This window comes from Laetiporus sulphureus (genome assembly GCF_001632365.1).
Source record: "Laetiporus sulphureus 93-53 unplaced genomic scaffold LAESUscaffold_33, whole genome shotgun sequence".
Taxonomy (NCBI): domain Eukaryota; kingdom Fungi; phylum Basidiomycota; class Agaricomycetes; order Polyporales; family Laetiporaceae; genus Laetiporus; species Laetiporus sulphureus.
The window spans coordinates 88,925-100,053 of record NW_024468542.1 but is presented as its reverse complement, the minus strand read 5'-3'; the positions used below and the strand labels follow the sequence as shown (position 1 = coordinate 100,053).

The window sequence follows — 11,129 nt, the reverse complement described above, 5'->3', positions numbered from 1 at the left end:
AGAGAGGGGATCCGTACGCTCGAAATGAACCGACGGAGATCATACACGTTAGCGACGGCTGACATGTGATCCACCACATAGTACGCGACGATTGATGGGCGCGACAACGGCATCAAGGACGAGATGTCTGGGGATGTCTGGGCAACGCCCAGTACCGAGTGCAGGAAAGTAGACACGTGCAACACTAGCGGAAAATGATACGTGCTCTGCATCGCAACCAGTTCCGAGAGTTCAGACATTGATGTCCCACAAGAAATTTGGTCACATTTCTGGCCGATGTAATCAGACTACTAAATGTTACTCACCTCGCCGGGCAACTACAGCACAAGACGCACCGCAAGAGGTAACCAGCCGCAACAGATAACAACTCTGCTACCGCTAGCTACATGCGCGCAATGCGCCTCGTGCATGTCCGACTCTACTTGTTCGATCTTGTAAGTAGTACGATGCCACGGTGTCGAGCGCTTCGCTGTATCTCGAATAAGTGCAGGCCAGTACGCGGAAATGCAAATGCTTACCGCCTTTTCGCTTGCGCTACGAGATTGCTTATGCAAACAGAAAATGTCTGCAATTAAGTCAGAAGTATGAACACGTAGTTGCTATAGACGAGATCAGCAACGAATCCGGTCATCTGCAACCCTGAGTCAACCGATCTGTCTCTGGGCGCGGGTTCATTCCAGCCATGAGCGCAAAGCACTTTCGCGAGCGAGTTCTTCGAGCGAACAACGACGTGGATTGCCCCTAGCGGTCATGCCGGTCATGCTTCATGCGCAGGAATCGGTAGCGCGAAGCAAGCGAGTCAGCATGGGAAAGGAAGAGTCATACACAAATGAAGACCCACAATACCTGCACAAAGTGCAATCGCCGGTTTGGCATCCCGAGTGCTGGGGAACGAGGATAGCCTGCTAGTAGTACTAGAGGAAGGAAGTGGACAATCGAATGGGCCACCCTGATATTCTTGACTCCGAGACAGGATAAATCCTGTTAATCGTAGCAGTCTTACCATTCGTTCGATGGGCTGCAAGGCCAGACTAGTAGCGTTCTGGGCAGAAGGCACTCGACCAGCGAACCTAACACCAGGAGCGGAACCTTGCACCAGTAGCGATTTAGCGCCAACGCCGCATCGCGTCACAACGTATCACAACGTGGGCATGTGACTCGACGCGACGCGGTTGTGGCGTGGCGCCACATCCAACGTTTCCGATATCTCAGCTATCGACTCCGACTCGACAAGCATTGAAAATTATTCAAGCCAGCAGCACTTTTAGTGTGCTATTATGCTCCAGTACACCCAGTCAGGTACCCATAACGCCACACTTGACACAGCAGAGCGATGCGAGAAGCATCGATCATCAGCCGATGGCTCGAGCCTCGGAATAATGAGACGGACTGCAGGGGCGAACGCAACGGCGACTCGGAGACCGATGTCGTGTTCTCTAATCGGGCCTTTAAGTATATGAGTGATGAGTATTGAAAGTGCATATATGTGGGATGCTCTGGCCATCGAAATGCGTCCATCACGGAGTGTGATGGTACGTGACGTCACGCGGCGCGGATGTAAATACGGTTGAACATCGCGCATCTCAGCGCACCACCATCTCGGATACCGCGTCTTCGACCTACTTGAGCATCTTATCTTCAGCAGCAAAGCCGTAGGTGATATGAAAGTAGCCGAAACGCACTTATAAAGGTGCTCTGCAGGGTCATTACGCCTCCAAATTGTCCTGAAAATCAACAATCACTGGCAGCAGGGCCCGCTTCACTTCACTTTCTTTCTTCTCTAAATCTGCAGCCACATTAAAGAGCCCTCGCTCGTTTTGTCTTCTGGTCTCCGCGTCTGCTGTTGCACACCGGAGTCTGGGCTTTATTGGCTCTTCCGCGTCGATTAACTTCTGCCGGAGGACCACTCGATTAGGCCCCGCTAGCAGTTCGCTTGATCGACGGCGCCATTTCATTTGTTCTGTTGGCCACGCACCGTCCTTTCCAGCAGTTCTATCACAGCACCGTCGTATCAGAGGCTCGGGACCCCTTGAAGCATCGAGTGAGTCCGTGAGCAAGGCGCCGCCTTCAGACAATTCGCGAAAAGACATTCATCACTTATATGCCTTAGATATCGTCCGTTGCAGTAGTTTTGTATTGATGGGCTCGGCAGCGTCGAAATCCACGCCAGGAACCCATACGAGGGATCTCGCCTCGCCGTCGCGATTCCGACACGAGGATGATTCCGATTCGAAGGGTAGGAATGTCAAAAAACATGACGAATTGCGGGCCACAGTCGTGTTTGATTTGACGACAGGCAGCGTACCACATAAGTTTACCTTGCCAACTCTCATCTTCGAAGATGACCCGCTCATCCGTCGCGTTCCTGCTGAAATCCTGCAGCGGGTATTCAGGTTTTACGTCCACGACGACACCACGCAGCAACCCCATCTGCGCCGTGTGGTGTGTGTCGCGGCTGTTAGTCGAACCTGGCGATGCATCGTGCATTCTTGCGCGGAGCTATGGACGACGATCGTCGTCCTTACAGACGAAAAACCCCCCATATTCCTGGTTTCGGATGCTCTCAAACGGTCGGGAGATAAACTCTTGGATATTCGCATCAATCTACGTCATATGGGAATGCGATCTTCGCTTACCTCTGCTCAAATGGCATCCTACTGCCGCCAGCTCATCAGCCTGCTCTCCGAGCACCAGATGAGGTGGCGAACATTCCTTATCAGCTGCGAGTTGCTCACTATTCCAGGCTCCCGCACTATAGTGCTCAAGGGACCTCTCAAAAACCTGCTGCATTTTGAATGCACTTTCGACTTCTCTCCTCTGGGATCGCAGGGCAATGGCGCAGTAATACCTCAGCTCATAGACTTCACCGACGTGTCCGCTCCTAACCTTCGGACCCTCACTATTCGCGTTCCTGCACAGGCATGCCCCACAATTACAAACTTTGAGCAGCGTTTCCCTCGCGTGAAGGACCTCGACATCAACCTCAGCTCCTTGCACGCTGGCCAGCGCAACGACGGCGCATTCCGTAAAACCATGCAGGGCTTACCCCACGTCCGTCATCTCGCACTCAGGAAATGCGAACCGCACGATTTCGTGCCGTCGTCCGTCATTGTTCTGTCGGGTATGGAGCGATTGAGCCTCCAGAGCGTCACATCGAACACGATGGGCAAATGGCTGGACAATATCACAGCCCCGCAACTGGTATCCCTCACCCTTTGCGTGACTAATGGGTTCGGCAACACCACACTGCAGAATGCTGCTACGTTCCGAGAACGCCTTCCCTCGCTCCGCACGCTCGAGATTATCATCCATCCCTCATATGCGAATATTTTCTACCAGTATGGCGTGCTGTCGGTGTCCTTGTCGACCGTGACTTTCAGCATCCATGGCGTCACCCAGCACCGTGCTGCGGCCCGCATCAACGAGCTTCTCAAGATGATGGCCCTTATCCGTGACGACCGCCGGTGCTTTTCTCGCGTCGTTCGCCTGTACGTGCACGTCAGCCATTCCAAGGAGCTGAAGTCCTTACTCCACCAACTGGTTCTTGAACGCACGCTTCGCCGAGAGTTCCCGGTCCCATGTGCGAAGCTCGAGGAGATACACGTCTGTACTCATGCGGAGCTACCGCGACAAGACCGGGAGTGGTTCCAGGAAAAGTTGAAGCACTTCACCTGGTCACGAAATGCGCAAAATGTACTTGACTTGGAACCCAACTCATGCAGACTGGTATGTGCCGGATATGACCCTTTCGCTCGGTTTATTCTAATGCCAAGTTCGTAGGTGAACTGTGCTTGATCTTTGCCCTATTGCCACAATCTCCAAAATAAAATCTCTCTTATATGTCGTCTAACCTCCAGTGCTGTTATCATTTTCAACGTCCTCCATCCTACTGTCCCTCATACATCCACACTATAGCTTCTGTCCATCTATCACGGGAATTCACATTGCTGTCTGTATTGATTCTCACCCTGTCATATGTACATACTAACGCTGGTGGATGCCTGCCGAAGTTGGCCACCCTTTTGGAATGCATCCGCTTCGGCCCTACACGACAATGCATTTCGCACCATAAGGAATGCGGAGATGGGATCGATGGACCTACAGCTCTACTTTCGTCCGCGAGATCCATACATTCATTCTAGTAAAACTCGCAATATATTCTCGCACGTTATACAACTACAAGAGCACTAGCGTTTCATCATTCGCTAATGAAAGGTACATTCTGTCAACTGCTTTTTGTTTTCTCACATATTTTGCGAATGCAAGGGCAAAGGAGGATAGACGATTTAAATGCAAACATACTCGTACACTAAGCAGACCTAAAGCAACAAGGCGACTTAGGATTTCTCCCTCTGGATAAGTTTTGTAGAAAAATGTACCATAAACTCAATCATCTAGTACGTTGTACCGATGTCACCGTACTTGATGTTCGAATAGATGACGTTGGAACTCAGGTATTCGGACTCGACGATCGCAGGGACTCCAGATGAAGTCGAGCATGGGCCACGTGCCACAACAGGGTCAGAGGCAGATTCGTCCGTAGGGTAGTCACTGTCGAGCCAGAGCATGTCCACGGTGTAGTCGTCCAAGAGCGAGAGGACGAGAACCATACCGGCCTCGAACGCCTCGCTCAGCTGCGCGAGCCCGCCCAGCGTCTCAAACTCATCTGTGTCGCCGAAAGCAGTCTTCTGTGCCACGCAGTAGTCGTCCGTGATTGAGTTGCAGGCGGACATGCCGGAGATGTCCGACTAGGTACCGGAGTGAGTCGATTGCGCACAGAAAGGAGAAGGGTGTACGTACGTATGAGTTCTCGATGACGACGTCGCCCTGCACGTAGAGGCGGCGGATCTCAGAGAGCGTGCCAGTCGAAGTGCCGTCCGAGGTGATGAAATGGGTGACGAATGTGAACGGGGAGGTCGTGTCTACGGAAGTTCCTTACCATAGAAGGTGGTGTTGCCCATGCGGTACGGGTTGAAGTCACGGCCGTCTGTTCATTGTTTATAGCACGAGTCAGAATTGTTGCATGATAAGCGGTAGCAGACGGGATTGACCGCGGTCGCAGTACGAGTCGTAGCGTGTCCTGCAACATGTTCGAGTCAGCAATAGCAAGAGATCATTAGTCACCATCCTTACGCAGTCGTATTACCGCACTCTTCTGCAGTCGTGCAGATCACCGGTTCCGTGTTGCTGCAGACGTGCGGAGTGAGGTATGTCACACTGAAACTCAAAGCAAAGGATTGTATGGCGAACAGGAAATGCCATGTTACCGCACGCTAATTGGGTCTACCACCAGTTCGATTTTCTGTCAAGATCATCGAACACAGCATGTACTTGTGAGCCAAAGACTAATGGCTACACGGGGTCGATGGGATGGTGCCTCAGACCAGAGTAATGTGCTCCAAATGTGCCTCCAAAGCTTTAGCGAAAGCGGGCACAGTGGCCGGATCGGGATCATAATCCATTTCCTCCTCCATTCTGTCAAAAAGGCCCGATGCCCCTGACAGATGCGCGACTTTGCAACAAGCTGCATGGATTTGCAGATATTTTGCACTTGGCAACGGGGCTCCAGGGAGGCATGATTTAAAGGTGACGTACTCCTCGATGATTCCGAGACATTCGCGCTGGGTCACTGAAGCGATCCGGTAACAATTGTTCTGAGGATCAAAGTCATTGAGTCGAAAAAGTCGCCAGAAAAAGCGCTTCACATTCGAAACGCAACAGGTTCCAACCACAGCGCAAGCGTATCGAATTGCTCGTGCACATGTATGATCCAGCGTCAAGATATTCACCAGCGAATGAACATTCGCACCCGCAAGGTCTTTGACGATTGCAGGGTAGCCAAATTGTTCTAAAACAGCCCAGGCCGTTGTGGCATATTTGTGCTGCGAGATCCTCAGGTTTAAGCCTTCGGGCGACAAAAGCGAAGCAATACCTTCGCCGCATTCTGAAGGTTGGTGTTGGTGGATTCGGAGAAGATGTGGGCACATTCAAGTGCAGAAACGCTCTCGGAGCCGCCTTTGCCAGTATGAGCGTATACGCTTCTATGGTAATGGACATCCGTCCTGTGTGTCAACATGCACCGATGGCCATCGCGGAGCATTGCCTTTGGGCACCATTAGAACAAAGTACGTAAAACATTGGCTGCCAGACATACCAGAGTTCGCGCGTGATAATGATCTCTGGGATACTCCTGGAGTATTCTCGCGATCTGTTCTTTAGTGTATTCAAAGGAGGGCCTAGAAGGGTGCGTAGATGCATGTGGTGTTCGACATTTGAAACGGCGAACTAGTGTAAAATGGCAACAACGGCGTCAGATGAAAGTACACTCCGGGGAAGCTGGCACTTACAGGCACGTAAAAAGTGATTCTTGTAGAAATCCCCCAGTTCAGAAAGCGCTTCGGGATTTACTTCTTGGTTTCCCTCAGAAACGATGGCTTTCGTTAGGCCGGCAACAGCCGTGTCGTTGGGGGCATAAGACAGAAGATGTCCCAGAATGCGCACGTTGATGAGCTTTCCTGCGATGACCTTGTCTTCAGGCGGCTTATGAGGGCCGGGTTGATACCGTAGCTCGGCGGCGCGGCAGAGGTTGTATGCGCTGACGACGGAAGGGCTGGTGTGCGTGAAATTGGCTTTCAAGGGCTGGGGAGAGGGGAGCTTCTCCACATGACCAGTAGTGTCAGACAGAGCTGAGCTGGCTAGATGCAACTTACGAAGGGCAAATCGGTGTGCTGGGCCAGTTCCAGCAGCCTCGAGGGGGATTTAGCGCCACTGACGCGTCGAGCTCAGGACTCACTGCCAACATCCATGAGCTCTCATCCGAGACCTTTCTGCCCACCCGACGTCGGATCTCGTGCTGCTACATATAGCTCTTACGACAATCGACCGAATCGTGATTAGGTGGTCGTCATGGCCAAAATTCGGAGGTTGGCGTTTCTCTTCACGGGGTCTTCCATCGTCTATGCGGCCGCCTGTACCTTGTCTAATTGTGTCGCGGGTTGTGCGAGCTGTCCACATGCAATTGCGGTGGCCGGGCAAGCAGCACGGCGTCCACATCAAGCTAATTATCTGATCTGGAGAAGGCTTCGAATGATTGCCTTAGTCCACCTTCGTACGCGCATCAACACGAGTTAAAGCTGCTCACAAATTTAAGCTGACCCACTCTCGCGCCCACTCCATTCACCCCCCCTTCCCGTGGATGAGTGGCCGCAGGAGGCTGCTGAAGACTAGTACTGATCGATGATCTTTGACTCTGACCTCGCGAACGAAGCGCACAGTCCCTGCGTCTTGTTCTCCGCTCCCAACGAACACGTTTTTTCCGGTTACGTGAATTGATCATCGATTTGGAATTCTTCCGGCCGTCTTTCCTCGGAATCAGCGAGCACGCACGTCGAAAGCGGTCATGGGTCACCGCAGCTTCCGCCTCATTGGTAGATACATTCTTCCTTCGCCTGTATATATATAGATGCAGACGAGGGCAAGGCGAATATCGCTACTTCATAGGCGCGATGTGGGCCATGGTTTTGTTAGCTGCGATCGCAGCATCCCTCCCCGCAGTCGCACTCGCGAATGTGTTCAGCCTGTCTGATCTTCAGTGGACGTTGAGGAATGGGAACGGATCGATAGTAATTCCAGGCTCAGTGCCGTCTCAGGCCCATCTTGACCTCCTTCAAGCTGGAGTCATCACGGAACCGCTGCTGGAAATCAATGGTGTGTGTCCTCCGCGACCGTACCCGCCGGCTGAAGTCTCACCTTCGCAGAGTATACCCAACGATGGATCGTCAATGATAGCTGGACATACACTGCGGATCTGAAGACGTATACTGATGTAGTTGGTTCGAATGCATCCACGAGGACATTACTGGTATTTTACGGCCTGGATACAATCGCAAACATCGTGCGTTCTGTGACGCTTCGGTCATCTCAGCGCTGATACTCATGCACTCGTTTTCAGACTGTCGCTGGCCACCCCATTGCTTGGGTCGACAATCAGTTCCGGCAGTACGTGTACGATGTGACAGACATGCTTGCTTCGCCGTCCGAGAGCGACAGTAACATCACTGTCGCGTTCGAATCTGCCTACTTCTATGGATTGAACGTCACCTCTCTTCCTGGCACAGAGGTTCCACTTACCAGCGACGTGAGTACTCACGCTTCCGGTGCAGCTTGTGTTTTCAATAACGGGACGGCAGTTCGAATATGCAGGTTTCCGCCAATATGAGCGCAAGATACAGTCTGACTTTGGATGGGATTGGGTGAGGCTTTTCGGTTTGTGAGTATTCGACGCACGGGCTAATGAAGCGCAGGGTCCAGCGTTCGTCCCGGCCGGCATTTTCAGGCCGGCATATCTGGTTACGCTCTCGGAAGTTCCGACATTCGAGACGAGTAATGATACACCCGCCGCGCATCCTCTTCTCGCATCAAATGGCGGCAGCGTCTTCATCGACCAGACTTCTCTCGAGATCTCTAAGCTCGGGCAGACTGCCCTCATCGCCCCTGATCAGACTGCTGATTGGCTCGTCAACGTCACTCTCGGTGTGCGCTCGGTCCTGCCAAGCTTCAGCCCAACCATTGAGATCGCCATTCCCGAGCTGGATATATCCTCTGGGCCCATTGCCGTCAGCTCGATACCTGCGTCGACGAACGCGCCTACATTCGTGAGCGCGACGATGACGGTGCCCGAGGGTGTTCCGCAGCGGTGGTACCCGCGCGACCTTGGCACGCCAACGCTATATAACTTCACAATCACCCTCGCCCTCGGAGACGAGTTCGGAATGTTCCTCGATAGCACGAGCTTCCAACTGCGAAGCGGATTCCGCACAATCGAACTCGCACAGACTGCGTATCCGCAGGAAGAGATCGACGCGAGGGGCATTACGCCCGGAGACCAGTGGCACTTTGTGATCAATGGCCAAGCGTTCTATACAAAGGGTACGAACATTATCCCATTCGACCCGTTCTATCCCCGCATCACGACGGAGAAGGTACGCTGGGTACTTGAGAGTGCTGTTCTGAGCGGGCAGAACATGGTGCGTCGACAAGTCACTCGCCTCTAAATATTCTTCAAATGCTGACTATTTGCAGCTCCGAGTCTGGGGCGGAGGAATCTACCAGCCGTCCGACGAATTGACTGGCGTATACGACTTTTACTCTCTCTGCGATGAGCTCGGCATCCTCGCATGGTCCGAGATGATTTTCTCGGACGCAACGTACCCGCTGAACGAATTCCTTCTCGTGTCAATCGACCCAGAAGTGCGCGAGAACGTACGCAGAATCAATAAGCACCCCAGCAACGTGCAATGGGCTGGCGGAAACGAGATCGAGAACATCGTCATTGACATCAACGATACGTATGCGAATGGTACGCATTATCTGGATGAAGTGAGTATCGCTTGGCGAAACCTGTGAGATACCAACTGATCGACCGAATGGCATAGTTCGTGTACATGTTCCAGGACTTCCTGCACGATATCACGTATCAAGAGCAGTCTTCAGTAAGGTCGCGTTTGATGGTCAAGACATAGCGATACTTACTGGCTCTCAGGTGGCCTATACAGACTGCTCCACGACGAACGGCGTGCTGAGCCTTGATCCGTACGTTCTGCGATTCGAGAACAAGACGCCTGGTTATATCTATGGAAACGCTGGTGTGTCAAGTTCTCAGTACGATCTGTTGATACGCTGATGTACTCTGCCCAGAACGTTACAACTATGATGCATCGCAAGCGTTCAACTACAGTACCTACCCTGTTGCCAGGTGGGTGTTCTGCGTACGTGGAGCTCGAAAGCATCTGACTTCGTCGCCGCAGGTTTGTGAATGAGTTTGGGTAGGTTGTCTGTCGCAAGTTCGCAATTAACAATGCTGACATCACAACCTAGCTTCCACTCGATGCCCTCCTTCTACACCTGGGAAGAAGCCCTCCGGGAACCTGAAGACTACTCATTCAACTCGACAGTAGTTATGTCGCGCGACCACCATCCGCCTGCAGGCAGTCTCGCATGGCCGAACCCGAACGCCCCACAAGGTCAAGGCCAAATGACGATGGCAGTCAAGCTCTGGCTGCCTACGCCGGGCACCTCCGACTCCAATCAAACATTCGCGCAGTGGTGCTGGAGCACGCAGGTCTTCCAATCAATGAACATGATCTCCGAAATCGCATGGTACCGGCGCGGCGCGGGGCTCGGCGAGAACAACCTCGGTGCGCTCGTGTGGCAGCTGAACGACATATGGCAGGCTCCGAGTTGGGCGGCGATTGAATATTCCGGGCGGTGGAAGGTGCTCAACTACGGCATGGCGAGCATCTACTCACCCGTGATCGTTTACCCATTCTGGACGCCGGATAACGAGACCTTGGATATCATGGTCACGAACGACAGATGGTACACGGTGAACGGCACAGCGCTGCTGACGTGGTATGACTGGGCGGGGAACCAGCTGGGGACAATGACGCACGAGTTCTCGACGCCCTCGCTGAATAATACTGTGCTCATGTCGATGCAAGGATTCGACGTGATATTGCCGGAGGGGGCGACGCCAACAAACTCGTTCATGCTACTCAACGTCACCGCGCAGGTTGAGGGCCGCACGGCTACCATGGAGTCTTACGTGAGTACACTGTCCGTTGCCGTGAGAATGCAATGCATTAACGGAAGTACCTTAACACAGTACACTCCAACTTCTCTCGCAAACGCAGAATTGATCGACCCTGAGATAGACCTGACTGCAGGGGATAGCCTGACATTCACGCTCTCCGCGAAAGGCGGCGTTGCAGCATATGCATGGCTTGATCATCCCTCAGGAACTGTAGGTTATTTCGTTGACACCACCACCGGCAATCCGTTCAATGGCTTCTACCTGATTCCTGGAATCGACCGCAAAGGCAAGTCCTATATCATCCACCGTGCGTAAGCCTATACTGAGTATGTTTCCTTCGCCTCTTGCAGTGCAATTCGTCGTGAACCCTGCACTCTCACAGATCACAGACCCAGACCCTGCAGACTTCGTTGTCCGTTCGGTTTGGAATAACACCCATGTGTAAAATATACGGTAGCTATGTACGTAGTCATGATCATGTACGGACTTTGTGTATGACATGTTATGCATTAGAAACTTTTTGTATACGATTCACTCG

The 11,129-nt window shown here is 52.6% G+C and overlaps 4 protein-coding genes across 4 annotated transcripts; 2 read left to right on the top strand and 2 right to left on the bottom strand.

Annotated features, from left to right (window-relative positions):
* The first annotated feature begins 1,936 nt into the window (after nt 1–1,936).
* LAESUDRAFT_301744 (uncharacterized protein) lies at nt 1,937–3,905 on the top strand. Its single transcript, XM_040901892.1, has 3 exons — nt 1,937–2,041; nt 2,111–3,726; nt 3,781–3,905. The coding sequence occupies exons 2-3, from the start codon at nt 2,140–2,142 to the stop codon at nt 3,793–3,795; spliced, it is 1,602 nt and encodes a 533-aa protein (XP_040762015.1). The 5' UTR covers nt 1,937–2,041; nt 2,111–2,139; the 3' UTR covers nt 3,796–3,905.
* A 372-nt stretch (nt 3,906–4,277) lies between these two features.
* Nucleotides 4,278–4,906, bottom strand: LAESUDRAFT_301849 (glycoside hydrolase family 7 protein). Its single transcript, XM_040901894.1, has 3 exons — nt 4,801–4,906; nt 4,380–4,748; nt 4,278–4,309 (listed from the first exon to the last, which is right to left on the bottom strand). Exon 2 carries the CDS (start codon nt 4,731–4,733, stop codon nt 4,395–4,397), a length of 339 nt encoding a protein of 112 aa, XP_040762014.1. The 5' UTR covers nt 4,734–4,748; nt 4,801–4,906; the 3' UTR covers nt 4,278–4,309; nt 4,380–4,394.
* Nucleotides 4,907–5,378: 472 nt separating this feature from the next.
* Nucleotides 5,379–6,510, bottom strand: LAESUDRAFT_658023 (uncharacterized protein; the record flags this gene model as incomplete). Its single annotated transcript, XM_040904721.1, has 5 exons — nt 5,379–5,629; nt 5,762–5,882; nt 5,933–6,103; nt 6,155–6,285; nt 6,348–6,510. Coding segments are annotated over 5 exons (837 nt in total), but the record flags the coding sequence as incomplete, so codon positions are not given.
* A 995-nt stretch (nt 6,511–7,505) lies between these two features.
* On the top strand, nt 7,506–10,906 carry LAESUDRAFT_658092 (glycoside hydrolase family 2 protein; the record flags this gene model as incomplete). The annotated part of the gene is made up of 13 exons (XM_040904729.1): nt 7,506–7,707; nt 7,758–7,894; nt 7,952–8,137; nt 8,190–8,252; nt 8,304–8,363; nt 8,448–9,026; nt 9,082–9,378; nt 9,435–9,491; nt 9,542–9,644; nt 9,697–9,754; nt 9,807–9,824; nt 9,877–10,603; nt 10,664–10,906. 13 exons carry the CDS (start codon nt 7,506–7,508, stop codon nt 10,904–10,906), a joined length of 2,730 nt encoding a protein of 909 aa, XP_040762012.1.
* Between the last annotated feature and the right edge of the window lie 223 nt (nt 10,907–11,129).